This window comes from Phacochoerus africanus, chromosome 2 (assembly GCF_016906955.1).
Source record: "Phacochoerus africanus isolate WHEZ1 chromosome 2, ROS_Pafr_v1, whole genome shotgun sequence".
Taxonomy (NCBI): domain Eukaryota; kingdom Metazoa; phylum Chordata; class Mammalia; order Artiodactyla; family Suidae; genus Phacochoerus; species Phacochoerus africanus.
Genome location: NC_062545.1, coordinates 256,855,174 through 256,871,752, shown reverse-complemented (window position 1 = coordinate 256,871,752; position 16,579 = coordinate 256,855,174). Strand labels below are relative to the sequence as shown.

At 56.1% G+C, this 16,579-nt stretch overlaps 1 protein-coding gene across 1 annotated transcript in view; it reads right to left on the bottom strand.

Annotated features, from left to right (window-relative positions):
* Window positions 1–16,579, bottom strand: part of COL27A1 (collagen type XXVII alpha 1 chain) — a 154,770-nt gene that overhangs the window by 20,597 nt on the left and 117,594 nt on the right. Inside the window, 14 exon segments of the mRNA XM_047768236.1 lie at window positions 413–520; window positions 1,374–1,481; window positions 1,953–2,024; window positions 2,026–2,061; window positions 2,141–2,194; window positions 2,993–3,046; window positions 3,325–3,378; window positions 3,885–3,938; window positions 4,132–4,188; window positions 8,012–8,065; window positions 9,051–9,104; window positions 10,552–10,659; window positions 10,750–10,803; window positions 15,731–15,838. Of these exon segments, the coding sequence (XP_047624192.1) occupies window positions 413–520; window positions 1,374–1,481; window positions 1,953–2,024; window positions 2,026–2,061; window positions 2,141–2,194; window positions 2,993–3,046; window positions 3,325–3,378; window positions 3,885–3,938; window positions 4,132–4,188; window positions 8,012–8,065; window positions 9,051–9,104; window positions 10,552–10,659; window positions 10,750–10,803; window positions 15,731–15,838 (975 nt within the window).

The window sequence follows — 16,579 nt, the reverse complement described above, 5'->3', positions numbered from 1 at the left end:
TTGCTGTAGCTGTGGTGTAGGCGGACAAAGGCAGCTCCAATTTGACCCCTAGCCTGAGAACGTCCATGTGCTGCGGGTGTGACCTGAAAAAGAAAAAGAAAAAAAAAGAAGAAAAAATCCTAGACTCATGGGCCCCTCTGATCCTCTCACTATATACTCCTTATTCTGAAGGGACTACTCAGATCTCACTTCTCAGCCTTCTTACCTCCCCCGATCCCCCACTCAGGAGAGGCGGAATGATATCTGGTACCCAGAGACGGTGTTGCTCTGCCCTTGTCACAGAGCAGGAAGGTGGCTTCCGGGTCTGTGTGCGTGCGTATGGTACTTTTAGACTTTTATAGCACAACACACTTTCTTGAGTATTGTGTGTGCATGGGTGTGTGAACATGGGTGTTCCTGGGGACTCACTCACCGGCTGGCCTTTGGATCCGGGCTCCCCCTGGTTCCCAGGAAGTCCAGTTCCGCCTTCTGTCCCTCGCTTGCCGGGGGGACCTAGCTGCCCAGGTAACCCACTTTCACCCTTCAAGAAACACATCAAGATGACCAGTCAAAAGGGGGAAACTGTTCTAGGGAAGGTGGTGGTGGGCGGGGGTGGGGGAGTAGGAGAGACAGAACAGTGAATCGACAGGGTCAGCTGACCTCTCTGGATGCTGGGGAAACTGAGGTATGCCCCGGGGTGGGGGAAGGTGCTCAAAACTTCGCCTCCTTAGGAGGAAAGTCCATTTTCTCACTCTGGCATTCAAGGTCCCACTGCCCCTCCAATCTCCCACATGCCCCTGCTTTACACTGTTTCTCCCCAACAGACAATGCAGTCCGCACCCCAACACCTCCACTCACGCCGCTCCTCTTGCCTCATTTAAATCCTCCACTGGTCAAGGCCACCTCTCCCTCTGCCTGCAGTCTTCACAGAGGGCACCTATCTCTCCCCAGCTAAACCTCAAGCTCAGGAAGGGTGAGAGCCACGTCTGATTCATTCATCTCAATTGTCCCTTCAGCGGCCAGCCCTGGGCTCAACCTGACTCTTGGCTGCCTCCCCCACCATTCAAGGACGCTTTCCAAAAAGGATGCCTTGGAGGGTCCCAGCAGGCAGTAATAGCCATTGTTCCCCAAAAGCCCACAAGAGGGCGCCCACGGACAACACAACAAACAGCGGACAGTCTCAAAGGCCTAGTAGGGGGCAGTATTACAGCTCCTCAGATAAACTATCCTTTCCATCAGGGTTCAGCCTGGGGAGGGACCCCTGCAAAAGGGGACCTCATTTTCACACAGGCCTTGGGACATGGGTACCCATGTCAGCACTACAGCCAGCGTCTATAGTTAGTATCAAGGCAGGAAGGGCAGAGGGTAGGTAAGGGGGTTAACAAGTGTCTGACCTTGAATCCTGGGGGCCCCTGTGCTCCAGGCAAGCCAGCCACACCTGGATTTCCTCTCTTCCCAGCAGGGCCCAAAGGGCCAGGGTCCCCATCGTCTCCCTGCTCCCCCTGTGAAGAAAGAGGGCGAAGGGGAATTCTTCATGTTTCAGGAAACAGGCAGCCAAGGAGGCAGGACGACTCAAAGCCCTAGGTGGAACCCGGGCAGAGGCAGGGAGGTCACACCCAGGGATGGAGGGCCTACTGCGTGCGTGTGAGGGTGGCTGGACCAGAGGAACAAGAGGACTTGAGGATCTAGAGTGGAGAAGGGAAGGAGCTTAAAAACCAGAAGCTCTAGTCACTGGGCAGGGGATGCCCCTGCAGGTGCTGGTCTGGAGGAGAGATAGCGGGACCGGCCACGGTCCCAGGTCCCAAGGGAGGGGGCCATTGCCCATGCAGGGAACTTCTGGATATGCTGGTTCGGCCCCATCCAAGGTTCCCAAGCTGCACTTCCCAGCCCACGGCATATGGGATCCCACGCCCTGCCACGTACACACCGCATCTCAAATGGAGATTCATCTGTTCACCCCAAGTCTTGCTCACCTGCTGTCCTGCTTGACCATCCAGGCCAGGAAGCCCATCTGGTCCAGCGACACCCTCGGGGCCCTGTCTTCCCCACCACGCCCCGGGGCCCCGGCAGCCCCGGCAGCCCCTGGGGGTAAAGAAAAAGCTGGTGAAGGCCTCTGCAGGGGCAGGGGGGTGGGGGAGAGGAGGAGCTGCACGTCACTCACCTGGGTCCCCCTCCGGCCTGGCGCCCCAGCCTTGCCTTGCTTTCCCTTTGGTCCCTGGAAAAGCAAGGGGCACATGATGGAGGCTTCCTGGAGGAGGTGCAGGAGCCTAGGCGCTCTGGAAGGGGTAGTGAGAGGATCGTGGGCCCCGCTGTGGCTGGGCTCTGCCCCTCTGCCTCTTGGGCCTCGCTCGGCATCTGAATCCACCAATGGGCCCAAGCGCCCTGACCTGGAAGCCCAGGGTCAAAACTGGCAACCCTGCTGCAGAGGCTCAGGGGCCGGGTGACTTCCTGGTGGGAGCTGAGCTCATGGCTGCCTGGTCCGTTGGCTCCTTAAGGGTGTGGGTATCTCTAACGGGGTCGGGGGTCGATGTGCAGGTGGAGGGGTGCACACCCGGGGGCAGGGTGACGGCATTAAGACGGCGCTGCCCGCCCTCAGCGGAGGCAGGTGCAGGAGCTCCGGGTGCAAGGCAGAAACTCCTCTCCACGGCCTCTGAGTTCCCTCCAGGAGCCTCACACCCCTCTTCCTTCCCCCAAGCCCCTCACTTCACTTCTCCCAGCTTCCTCTCTCTGCAGCGTGGTGTGGATGGAAAGAGAGGCCAGCTTTCAAATGCCACTGGCTGACCTCCAACAGGGGGTCTCCTTCCTGAGGCCCCGGAAGTGGGGCTGGTCACCCCCCTCCCTCAGGCTGTTTGGAGGAAAGAAATCTTGGCCAGACTGCACCCTGCAGGGCCCCTGCCTGCGGTTTCCCCTCTTTCTCATTGCACCCCCAGCCCCGTCTCCCGCTAGCCCCGTGCTCGGGCCAGTCCTTCCCTTCCCGGGGCCTGTCTTGCCTGTGGCCGTCCGGCTCTCTTACCTCTTCCCCTTTCGATCCTTTGGGGCCCGGCCGTCCCCGGGGTCCCGGATGCCCCTGCAAACCAAGGTGAGATGACGCAAGGCAGCCCCAGGATTCTCTCCTGGGGAGGGTGGCCAGTCTCCGCCTGGAGGGGGAGGGGTGGGGAGGGGTTTGGGGGTGCAGGCTCTGGGGGTGCCCCCAGGGTCAGGGCAGGAGAAACCAGAAAGGGCTGCCCCAGGCTCTCCTGCAGGGAGGGTCCCTTTAAGCTTTAAAGGGCCCAGTTCTTGGTTCCCCACTGCTGCTCCACCACCCACTCCGGGAGGCAGGGAGATGGGACAGGAAGCACCACTCACGGGTTGGCCCTGCTGGCCTGGATTTCCACGGAGGCCTTGTACACCCTCCTGTCCCTGGAAGTCAAGGAGAGACAGTTGAGGGGGCTCAACTTGGAGGGGCAGAAGCCAGGGCACCTTCCAGCCTGGAGGACCCCCAGGAAGCCCTTGTTCTCCCTAGCCATATGTCACTGTCGCCCCCAGGTCTCAGCTTCCTCATCAGCAAAATGGGTGAAATAATGACCCTGCCATCGAGGACGGAGGTGGGGCGGTGCAGAGCCTGGGAGACCCCGCTGCTCGTGCAGTGGCTTGTGCCCCCTGCTTCTGCCAGGAGAGCTGTTCTCTGCCCCTGATGGGGACAGTGGGGCTCTCGGAGGGGAGGGGTCCCTCTCCCCCACCCATCCTCCTCCCCTTCAGGAAAGGTCTCAGACCCTTCCCCTTTCAGCCTGAATCACGCCCTGCGCCCTTTCCGAGGGGTTGATTCAGGGCTCAGGGCGTGATTCAGGCTGCATGGAGCAGAGGCCAAGGATTCCCCCCTTAGAACACTCCCAATGCCACCAGCAGGTAGGAGCTCTGATACTTACAGGGTATCCAGGGTCCCCTGGCTCCCCGCGGTCTCCTCGGTCACCCACAGGGCCCTAAATGGCAGGGACAACAATAAAATATGGGCCACTGGATGCAGGACACAAGCCATGGGCCTCCTAGGCCACACGCTCTGTGGAACTTGCAGAAGCCATGCCCCTGCGCAGCCTCCCCCTCCTCACAGAGCAGGAGGCCAGGGCTCCACCTCGGCAGTGGTCCAGGGGCTGGACAGTGGTGGGGGGTGCTTACCCTATCTCCAGGTGGCCCGGGGGGCCCCTCGGCCTTGCCGTCTTCTCCCTGCTCTCCCTGTGGACACAAAACCCGCTTTAGGACAAACCTCCTGTTCTAAATTAAATTATGGGAATCCCAGACATTCCATCCTGAGGCCAAAATGGTTTTCAACAGAGATGAAGAACTTAGAGTTACAGAAAGACTGAGGCCAGGAGTTCCCGTGTGGCTCAGTGGGTTAAGAACTGGAATAGTATTCCAGAGGATGCAGGTTGATCCCTGGCCTCCCTCACTGGGTTAAGGATCCGGCATTGCCGAGAGCTGAGGCGTAGGTTGCAGATGCAGCTCAGACTTGGCATGGCTGTGGCTGTGGTGTAGGCGGGCAGCTGCAACTCCAGTTCGACCCCTAGCCTGAGACCTTCCATGTGCTGTGGGTGCGGCCCCAAAAAGAAAAAGAAAAAAAGAGAGAGAAGAAAAGGAAAAGACTGAGGCCAGAGAGGAAAGCGGCAGACGTGGTGACAAAGGTAGACTCCGACATGGAACCAGGAGTTCGGAGCACAGAACAGCGCTCTTTAGTCCGAGTGGTGGGGACTGCATGACATGACACAGAGGTCCCTGCCCAGTGCTCAGCAGGGAGTGACAATAAACCCAACAGTGGGCTGGTGTGGGTGCTGCCATGGCTGAACACAGGCACTCCCAGAAGCCTCCCAACAACCCTACCAATCAGGTGATGTTACTCTCCCCATTTTGCAGATGAGGACACGGGGGCACAGAGAGATGTTGTGAGCTGCTTAGTCATTCAGCCCGCAATGAAAGACTCCCTTTCCCAACCCTTGCTGGGAGAAACTGGGCCGCCCCATGAGATCCAGCTTTAGGATGAGCCTCCGATTCTTTTTTTTCTTTTTGCTTTTTAGAGCCATACCCACAGCATATGGAAGTTCCCAGGCTAGGGGCTGAATGAGAGCAGCAACTGCCAGCCTAATGCCCCAGCAAAGGGGGATCCAAGTCGCCTCTGCGACCTACACCACAGTTCATGGCAACGCTGGATCCTTAACCCACTGAGTGAGGCCAGGGATCGAACCCGCATCTTCATGGATCCTAGTCGGGTTCGTTACCACTGAGCCATGATGGGAACTCCAGAGCCTCCTATTCTCCATGGGAGCCCCAGAGAAGGCCCTGGGCTGGCCCAGGTGGCACTCAGCAGCCAGTCAGCCCCAGGGTCTTGTTCATAAGACAGCTTCCTATCTGCCAAACGAGACTGTCATGCCTCGCAATGTGGCTCCAAGGACCCAGGGAGGAAAGGCACGTTACCGCACACAGAGTAGGGGTTCGTTAGAAACGGCTATTGTTGATAATAATAACAGCAGGGAGGACGTGCAGCAGAGAGGTGGTCAGAGAGACTGGGGGAGGGGCAGGGCTTAGAGCTGAGGGTCCCTGGGCCATGGCAAGCCACCCTGGGTCCTGGGTCCTGGTCCAGCCGAAGGACAGGGGGCTGGACACCACATGCCAGCTACAAGGAAACTGTAAGCAGAACAGCAAGTGGCAGAATGTACCAGCCCCAGGCAACTAGTGTCACCTCACGTAGGGGTGCATTCTGGGCAGGGGGCTCAAGCCGGGCACCTCCGAGCCCCCTTGCTGTCAGTGGGGATAGAAGGGGAGGCTGGAGAGATAGGAGAGAGGGGAGCCGTCCTGGGCGCTGGAGCCTGTCCCAGACCCAAAGCAATCCAGAGGGCTGGCGGCTGTGCGCCTTGGCCCAGGGCCTCTGTGGCTCCTGTGGGCAGAGACCAAAGGCAGGAGGGACTCGGCCCGAGGCCTAGAACCAGCTGTACCCGGGGCAGGGGGCCGAGGAGTGGGGATTCCCTCTCCTCCGCAATCACGCTCTATGGCTCTCAGTTTCCAGGGCTCCATCCTGCTGTAAAGGGAGACAGCCACACTGCGGGGGGGCGGGGGGGGGGGCTTTTGGAGAGGGGGCAGTGTTAATCTAGTGTGTTCTATGTGCCAGGACCTTCAGGAGGTATGTTTCATACATTGTTTCATGGAACCAATACAGGTCCCCCATGCTACTATGACCATTGGTCCCATTTCACAGATGGAGAAACTGAGGCCCAGGGAAGGAAGGAAACTAAGACCCCACAAGAATCAAGGGGATGTCTAGGCCAAAAGCCAGCTCTAGAGATCTCCCTCTGTCCCCTTACATGTGGCTGTGGTTTGGCGATGCATTTTTTAGCACCAGGAAGTTGGTGGAGGCCTCCCATTCCCCACCTTTCTCCTCGTTCTCAGAGCCTCAGCCCATCTCACCAACCCCCGTGGCCACCGCCTCGAGAGACAGACACGGGCCCCATAGGGAATTTCCAAGCCGAACAGCACCTCGACTCATCTAAGTGTCTATTTCTGGCTGGAAAAGCAAGGCCTGGCATCAGCCAGAGTCTGAATCCTGGACCCAGCACACACACATCCCCTACTGATCCTAAAGCATCATAGAGACCCAGTTTCCCCACCTGTGAAGTCAGGGTGTCATGGATTTTGGCGAAATCCTGGGGAAGGAGCTTTGCTTGGGGTCTCCCCCGGGAACCTGCTCTATCCCCTCCCAGCTCCATCCAGCTGTGATTGGTTGGCTATTGACTCATATGACTTTAGTTTTGATCTCACTCCACAGCCCCTAGCTCAGGGTTGAGAACATACTAAATAAATCGTAATAAATCCACACATACCTGTTGGTGAGCTGATGAATGACTGAATTCACAATAATAGCTTATAAGTCAGAAAGGGCCTCTGGCTGACATCTCCACACTGTCCCGCTTAGCCTCGTGGGTACCTCGTGTGTGACGAAGTGCCCACCCACTTAACAGATGAGACAATCAAGGCTCAGGGAATCCTGGGGTTCTGTCCAAAGCCCTGGTAGACTGAGGGCAGAGTTGGGGCTGGGGTCCAATTTTCAGCAGCCTCAAGGACTGCTTCTGGGGCTGGCACCCTCTTGTTCCAGGCTCCGTGTTAACCCGCCCGGGGTTGACTCTGAGGGCTGAGGAGGGACTCGGGGTCCTGAGCGACACTTTTTGCAGCTTCCTGTGGGATGTGTCAGAGCCTGCGGCCAGCTCTGATTGCTGATCTGTTCTTCTGCAAGCGGGAGGAAGGGGCCAAGCCAGGCCAGGGTGATTCAGCCAGCAGTGGGATGTAGTTAGTGGGGAGCTGACTCGGCAAAAGAAAGGCGAGCTGGGGAGCAGGGGGTGGGCAGGAGAGGAGGCGGTCCAGCTGAGCCTCCAGGGGAAGAGGGAGGAAAAGAAGGCGGGCCTCCGAGCCACCAACGAAGCTTGGTATTGCCTTGGCACGTGACCCTCAGACCCCAGCCCGCCAAGTTCCCACCTGCATAGTGGGCAGGACGCAGTGATCAGCAAGCTTCCTTCTGCCAACTCCTGTCTTCTATTGAGTCGGGGGCCAAGGTGTGGGAAACGGACATGCCTGCCCTCTGTTTGGGCCATTCCTTCCTTCCTGGCCTTGAAATGCTGGTGCTTGTCACTCTACATGCTAAGCCCTGCCCAGGATCTCTCTGGGTAACCTAATTAGGAGCGAGGCTTCGCTTCCCACATTCACATAGGTGACAACAGGGCCTCATTACATGACTGCTGTCCATTTTCCCTGCTCGACTGGAAACCCCCAGGTGGCAGGACAATGTCCATTTCCGTTCCGAGATGACACCCAATACACCTGTGTTGAGTGTAGGTCTAATGGGCTCCTGCCTCCCTGGCAAGGTCAGGCTAACACTGGCCTCCCGGCTGGCCAAGGTGTGAGCAGGGGTGAGCCTGCCATGAACTTCCCATGCTTGTCCAGCCACAGTGGTCCAGGGGCTCGCTCCTGCCAGCCCCGGATATGAGAAAGCAGCTGCCACCCAGAAGCGGAAACCCACCTTTTCGCCCTTTGGTCCAGGGGGTCCGAGGGGTCCCATGCTGCCCTTGTGACCCTGCAGGAGGTGAGAGCATGGGGGAGTGAGGAGTCGGGAGGCACAAGTGATGAAGGACATGGACTCAGAGATGGAGACGCTCTGGGCTGTGCAATGGGGTCCTGGCTCTGTACCAACTCGCTGTGTGACTGAGCAGACCCTGTGCTTCGCTGGACCCTGGCCTCCCAAATGTGCCGTGTCAGCCCCAGACACAGCTCCGAGGGCTGTGTCCACTTGGATGGTCGAAGTCTCTGCTCACACCATCTTGGAGCAGAACTGGGACCAGATGTCAGATCTCAGGACAACCAGCTGTGTCCCCCAGGGGCAGGGGCAGGGGCAAAATGCCTGAGGCCCGAGAGCTGTGGCTCCCAGCAGCCTCTCTCCAGTGCCCGCCCCGCCGCCCTCGCCCTCTTCTGTGCTCCTCGAGCTCCCCTCCTCTCCCTCCCTGCTGTATCTCTTTTAGACACTGGATCCCACTTTCAAACTTAACGAGCTGGCAGAATGGCACAGACATTCTTTGGCCTCCCCCAGCCTCAGTTTCCCTTCCTGAGCAAGCTCCGTGGCTCTCTGAGGCCTGGTCTCCCAGATGTGTAACTTGGGTTTGGTTTAGCTGCCTCTCCTCTAAAGGGGCGCTGGGGGGGGGGGGGGTGGCTGCCAATTTGGATGCAAAAAGGGATAAGGCCCTTCCCTTCCACAGAGCGCAACTGTGAAGCTCAGACACCAGGCATGCGTGGTTCCCACCACGGGAAGGAAGGACAAGGCGAAGGGCCGGGGATGGGGGGTGGGGGTCTCTCTGTCCACCCCCCCCCTGCCCAGCCCACCGGCTGTCCTCAAGCCCACCCTGGTCTCTGGGCCCTGGGGGTTCCCTGGGGCGAGGGAGACCATGGATCTTCAGTGGCCCGAGGGCTGGCCCTCAGCTGGGAGGAGATGGGGACAGTGGCCCAGGCAGACCTGAGTCCAGGCCTGCAGGGCGGAGTTCCAGGAGGGGGAGGGGAGATTTCCTTACATCGTAACCAGCCAGTCCTGGTTCTCCTTGGGCCCCCATCCGTCCTGGAGCACCCTACAAGAGGAGAAGATGCACGTTGGCTCTCACCGTGGGAACGCTGGCACCGTCTCTCCCTCAGGCTCCAGCCCAGTTCAGCCCAGGAGCCTGGCACGTCTACTCTGCCCAGCACCCAGGCCGGGGAGTGAGATGGACAGCAAGTGGCATCTGTCCCCATCTCTCCAGAGCACTCCCCCACCCCAGCCCGTCCTCCTTCCAACTCCAGTGGTTCACATGAACCAACTGCTAAAGTTCCCCCCATTTTGTGAGCCCACTATGAAAGCGAACTTACAGTTACATCAATTATACGAACTTACAGTTACATCAATGATATTAAAAACGAAGATAACTAATACTCAAAACTCATCCCTTCCTAATTATTTTCCTACATTTCACCATTACCTATGCTTACAAGGTTATTTCTGCTACTGAATCAAGGTGGCGGAAATACAGCCACCCCTCAAGAGCCAGGACCCACAGGGGACTGATCCAGGACCCCACAAGGATGAGGAACCCATGGACACCAGACCAGACAGTGGAGCTCTCCTGCACAGCCCCTCCCAGTGACATCACGTTGGCAGCTTGAAATCAGCCACCGTGGGAGCATTTGCACCATGAAATATTGCAAATGCCACAGACCATCAAAGCTGTTTATTTGCACATAAGGGCAGCTCAGAGACACTGCATCACCCTCACCCGCCTCCTCCCTCGCCTCCTCTTGGGGTCCTCCTCCCCCATGCAGCAATCAAACCCCGTCAGGGGCCCTTCCTTGAGGGCAGGTCAGCAATGGGCTGGGGCCACCCTCAGAGTCATCCAGGCATCTGCAGCAGCTTCCCCCCGACCGTCATGAATCTATTTCTAACAGGAAAACTCCTTTTTTGTTGTTGTCGTCGTTGTTTTTGGTTTTTTTTGCTTTTTAGGACTTCACCTGCACATGGAGGTTCCCAGGCTAGGGGTCCAATCAGGGCTGTAGCTGCTGACCTACACCACAGCCACAGCAATGCAGGATCTGAGCCACGTCTGCGACCCACACCACAGCTCCCGGCAACGCCGGATCCTTAACCCACTGAGTGAGGCCTGGGATCGACCCCGAAACCTCACGGTGCCTAGTTGGATTTGTTTCTGCCGCGCCACGACGGGAACTCCAAAACTCCTTGTTCAGTAACAGTACTAGAAGGGTTTGGTCCCACCTCTATACCCCAAGAGCAGGCTCCCTAATCAGGGTTTATAAAGGCTCTCAGAAGACCCACAGACCACTCCCAATTGCTAGAAATACTGTGTTGTGTGTGCTTTTCCAGGGAGAGGGGCTGGGGCGTCTATAGGAAGGGCTTCATCATACAGAAGGGGCTGAGGTGATGCACACAGGTGTTGAGCAGAGAGGTGAGGTGGGCAATACTTTCCTCTCTGCCCTTGGCCCCTCTGCTCTATGCCTGACCTCCACCCCACCCACCCAGAGAGTTCTCACCGTTGGTCCCAGGCTGCCCCGGGACCCTTTGGGGCCTGGGGTGCCAGGGGGTCCGGGGTCTCCAGGGACGCCCATCTCACCCAGCTGTCCTTGGTAGCCCTTGGCACCCTGCAGTGGAGGAGAGACAGGCTGTCACCGGGCCCCCGTAGATGGGGGCAGGGACATGGCAGATCAGGGCAGGGGGAGGGAGGATCCTACCTTGGCTCCCGTCCGGCCCTTCTCGCCTTGCTTCCCTGGTTTTCCTTCAGGACCCTGAAAGGGAAAGGAGGGAAAGAGAGAGAAGGATGAGAGAAGAGGGAGGCAGATCCACAGAGCACTGGAGCGCTTGCTCGGCAGGCAGACCACCTGGGTTCAAACTGATTCTGCACTGGGTGACCTTGAACATGACCTAGCTTCCTGTGATCTTTGCAAAGTGGGGGCGGGGGTCGTGTCTGCCTCACAGAGCTGAGGATTCAACCTGGTGATGCAGTAGCATCCTTGTGAGATGCTTGGCCCATTGTATGTGCTCGATAAGTCGCTGTTGTCATGGTTACTGCCGGTGCCCAGGCTGTCTCAGTGGGAGCAGCTGTCTGCCCTGAGCCAGGCGCTGTGCCACCCTCCCAGCCACCCCGATCCTTAGAACGGATTCAGAACCCCTCCTGGAGATGGGAACAGCCTAAGTTCCCAAAGGTGAAGCCACTGGCCCAGGTCCTGCTGGGCCAGGGCAGAGCCCTGCTTCAACTGCAGATCTGTCTGATTCCAAGTCCAGGCCGCCTCCTGATGAAAGGCGACAGGAGGAGTCTCCTAGGTCTTCCCTCATCTCTGGGATGCTGCATGTCCCTTCTGACAATCCCTGAGGCCATGTCCCACAGCCGGGCCCCCTTCCCTGAGGGGTTGAGGCTGGAGGGGCTCCCCAGCATGGCCCTTTGTGCCAGGAAGGTCAGCTGCTCTCTACTCTCCAGCTGGGGTACCCAGGCCGAGCCTTCTGAGAGGCCACTCTGTCCCCTTCCCCCACAGGCACCCCAAAAATCTGCTCTCCCCTGGGGAGGGGGGTGCATTTGGCTTTGTCTACACAGTTGTCAGGGAAACTCTGTTCACTGGGGGTGAGTGAGTGTATGTAAGTGTGTGTGTGTGTGTGTGTGAGTGTAAGAGATGAGAGAGCAAGAATGAGAGAAGAGAGTCCTGACCCTGGGCTACGTATGCTGGGCTGGGATGTAGGTTGTAGGATAGATGGTGTTTCTGACTTGGAAAGGACACCCAGACTGCCTGCACAGGACAGTGTCCTCAAGGCCTAAACCTCAAAGTGAGCTGGGAAAAATATCTATGTTTTTGGTAAGCACTGAAGAGATGGTTTGATTTCATTCCTTGGCTTCATCAACAGAGGCATATGCTGTAGCATGAGGGAGGTGAGGGTCTCCTTATGGCCTAGGCATTGCATGCTAAGAGGAAGCACTGACTGTGATGAAGGAAGGGCAGGAAGAGCAGCAGCGCTGGAAGGACCTGGTACTTGAATCCTTACGTGACCCTGGACAAGTCCCTTGCATTCTCTGTGCCTCAGTTGACCCAACACTAATATGAAGGTCTTGAACTAGGCTTGCACTGTCCAATATGGTGGTTCCAAGCCACACATGGCTGCTGAGCATTTCAAATGTGGCTACTGTGATTGAGGAAACTGGATTTTTTTTTTTTTTTGGTCTTTTTCCAGGCATACGGAGGTTCCCAGGCTAGGGGTCTAATCGGAGCTGTAGCTGCCAGCCTACGCCAGAGTCACAGCAACGAGGGATCCAAGCTGTGTTTACGACCTACACCACAGCCCATAGCAATGCTGGATCCTTAACCCACTGAACGAGGCCAGGGATCGAACCCACTGCTTAATGGTTCCAAGTTGGATTCATTAACCACTGAGCCATGACGGGAACTCCGGAAACTGGATTTTTAATCAATCAACTTAAAATTAAATTTAAAAAAATGGTAATTCAGTGATTGGAAAACAACATTTTTGGAACAACTTGGGATAAAAGTCTACATTTGGGAGCAACTTGGGATAGGACTGTATATTTTCCGAAATCTAAAATTTCAAGTATTTCCAATGAAAATTTAGGATCTAAATTGAGATGTGCTTTAAGTGTAAATTACACACATGGTTTCAAAGACTTAGTACCAAAAAAGTACAAAAGGCAAAATATCTGATTAATGATTTTTTATGTTGGTTACATGTTGATACGTTAGTATGTTGGATGTACTGTGTTAAAAATATTAATAAAATGAATTTCACCTGTTTCTTTTTTTTCTTTTTTCCTTTTGGTCTTTTTGCCTTTTAAGGGCCGCACTTGTGGCATATGGAGGTTCCCAGGCCAGGGTTCCCGTCAGAGCTATAGCCGCCAGCCTACACCACAGCCACAGCAACTGGGGATCCGAGCTGCCTCTGTGACCTACAGCACAGCTCACAGCAATGCTGGATCCTCAACCCACTGAGCAAGGCCAGGGATCAAACCTGCAGCCTCATGGATGCTAGTCGGGTTCGCCAACCGCTGAGCCATGACAGGAACTCCTCACCTGTTTCTTTTCATGTTTTAAAAATGTAACTATGACAAACTTTTTTTTTCCCTTCTTTTTACAGCCACCTGCAATACAGGGAAGTTCTTGGGCTAGGGGTCAAACTGGAGCTGCCATACCAGCTCCAAGCCACATCTGTGACCTACACTGCAGCTTGTAGCAATGCCAGATCCTTAGCCCGTTGAGTGAAGCCAGGGATTGAACCCACATCCTTATGGACACTATGTTGGGTTCTCAACCCACTGAGCCACAATGGGGATTTAAAGAGAAACTTTTATATTACACACGTAGCTCATAGTCTGTTTCTACCAGAGAGCATTGGCCTTGACACGCTCAAGGCCTTTTGCCCGTCCAGTAATTGAATGCTAACAATCGTCATGGTTTCAGTCATGGGCCAGGCACTGTGTCTACTCTCTGCATCGCATGTCATCCAACTCTGGCCACAGGGCTGGGAGGAAGGGATCATTCCATCCCGTGTTAGAGCTCAAGAAACAGACGCAGGGAGACAAAGCCCCTGTCTTCAGGTCACCCAGCTAGTAAGGATGAGATGTGGGGTCTCACTTTCTGGGACACCCCTGTCCTAGGCTGGTCCTGTTTCGGCAACGGTGACTCATGATTTACAGGGGCTGGAGGAATGTGCCAGCAGACTGAGGTGACTGCAGTGGCTGATCCCTTGTCAGAGGAGAAGTGAGTCAGTGGCAAAGAATTCAGTGCAGAGCCAGGGAGTCTCCCGCAGGACAGGGCAGCCGGCCGGCCACTTGTTCTGACAGGCCCTCTCCAGCTGGGAACATCCCTGTGGTGTGGGAAATCCTGAGTAAGGGCTGGGGCATCCAGGGAGCCTGCGGGGCCAGAATGAAGACATTTGCTGGGCCCCGTCCATATAGATGTATTTCTGGAAAGGCCCTGATGGCTCATAAAATTCTATTTTTAAATACTCCAATGTTTCCAGGCCACAGAGTGGGAGATTCTTGTCCCGCAGCCCGGATGCTAAAGACACTCAAATACAAGCCTCGCATCACCTGCATCACCTGACACACGCTCAGTCTGGCCATTGTGTGAACCACTTTCCAGTTCCAGTACGTGGGAATTGACGGCAACGGAAAAATACGGACATTAACGCTGCTGCCACCGACACCATCCCCATCACCACTGCCACCGTTACCCCACTGCCACTGACATCTCCATCTCCACCATCAGTAGCACCACCGCCACCATCACTAACACCACCATCACCACCACATCACTGCTACCATCACCACTACTTCCCCCATCATCACCATCCCCACCACCATCACCACCACACTGAATCACCACCACCATCACCATCACTGCCATCACCATCATTACTACCGCCACCCCCATTATCATCGGCACCACCATCACCACTACCATCATCTCTACCACCACCACCACCATCACTGCCATCATCATCATCACTACCGCCATTCCCGTTATCATTGGCATCCCCACCGCCATCCCCACCGCCATCCCCACCACACTAACACCACCACCACCACCACCACCACCATCACCATCACTGCCATCACCATCATACTACCGCCATCCCCATTATCATCGGCACCACCACCGCCATCCCCACCACACTAACACCACCACCACCACCACCACCATCTCTACCACCACATCAGCACCACCATCCCCATCATCACCATCCCCACCACCATCACCGCCACACTGAACCGCCACCACCACCATCACCATCACCGCCATCATCAGCATCCCCACCGCCATCCCCACCACACTAACACCACCACCACCACCACCACCACCATCACCATCACCGCCATCACCATCATTACTACCGCCATCCCCATTATCATCGGCACCACCATCCCCACTACCATCATCTCTACCACCACCACCACCATCAGCACCACCAGCACCAAGACCATCACCAACACCACCATGTTCCACTCATTTCCTCCTCCAACTTCATAAAGACAATCTTTTATATTCCTGGTGCCTCTTAAGATGTTCTTTCCTATCCAAAGTTTCATCCGCTCTTTAGATGAAAAAAAAAAAACCAAGGCTCAGAGAGAGGCAGTGATGTGCCCCAAGTCACACCGTCAGCGGGTGCTCGAGCCAGAACCCAGCCTTTGGAACTGTAGTCCGGGCTATTTCTGCCACACGTGCTGCCCATGCCATCATCATGATACTCAAAATTTTCATCAATTAGGACTTTGGAACTCAAAGTGATTTCAGCACGCAGTCTTCCAAATCCATCATCCTACCAAGGGTGTGACCCAGGGAGGGCAAGGGCAAGTGGAAGGTCACAGGTAAGTTACTGATGGAGAGTGGGGCCTCTCCTGCTAAGGTGAGTGTGGCTGAATGCGGGGGGTGGGCAAAGTGAGCTCAGCAGGGGCCAGGTTTGTGTAGGGCGCGCCGCCAGACCAAGGAGAGTGATTGTTATTGCTGTGGGCACTCAGGAGCCAGGGGGATGCGGAGACGGGGAGGGACATGATCAGAGTGCTTCTCTGGGAAACTGTCAGGTGAAGGAAGGATCACAGCACAGGACTCTCAGGTGGCCGCCGTCAAAAGACCTCCCACCTAACTGCCTGCACAGGCGTGAGTGTTATTCACACCCAGGAGCCCCAAGCACTGGCACACAGCCGTGCACACTCACCTGGACGCCAGTGATGCCAGGGGGGCCAGGGGGGCCGTCCTCGCCCTTCAGTCCCTCCTGGCCCTTCTCGCCATGTTCACCATCAGGCCCAGGGTCACCCCTGTCCCCCTGGGTTGGAAAGGCATTGGGGGAGAGGGGAGACAGAGAGAATAAATTAGTCACCAATCAGAGGCGCCAAGCCTCAGGGCTCCATTTGGATGTCCAAAGCCGACCAGTCCCTGGATTCCCCCGATGGCTCTGCCACAAGGCTCAGGCTGGCACAGAGAACACGCAGGAGGGACAGTTTCAAGTGTCCACGTCCGCGCTGTGGGGGGGAGCTGCTTCGAGGACCCCGACCACGCCCACCCCACAGAGTCCGCAGCAAAGGGGCAGGCTGGGGAACTGGGGTGACTTCTTCCCAACACTGCAGACGCATTGGGAGGGGGAGAGATTTGAGACGCTAAAAGAAAGTTTGATAAAGGAAAAAAATTCACCCAATTCTGCCTCCCGGAACAAACTCTTTCCATGTTTCTGAGTTGCATTTTCAAGCCTTGCTTACACAAAACAGTTTACAATCATAAGTAAAAGGTAATAGCTGCAATGGCTACATACCAAGTTCAGAGCAGTGAAACAACTGTGCCAAAGCGATGAAGTTAGTAAATTTAGCTTTAAAGCAGAATCCAATTGGATCGCATGTTTCCGTCTTTTTTTTTTTTTTTTTAAATGTCTCACTCTATTTACTGCAGTACGCGCTCCACTGCTGTCTACTCTGCGTGGCTCTCATTCCCGCTGGCAGCAGAGTGCTTCCTCCATTGAAGGGATGGCAGGAGAGTGTGTACATAGCACTTGCTGTGCTCAGGCTCCATTCCA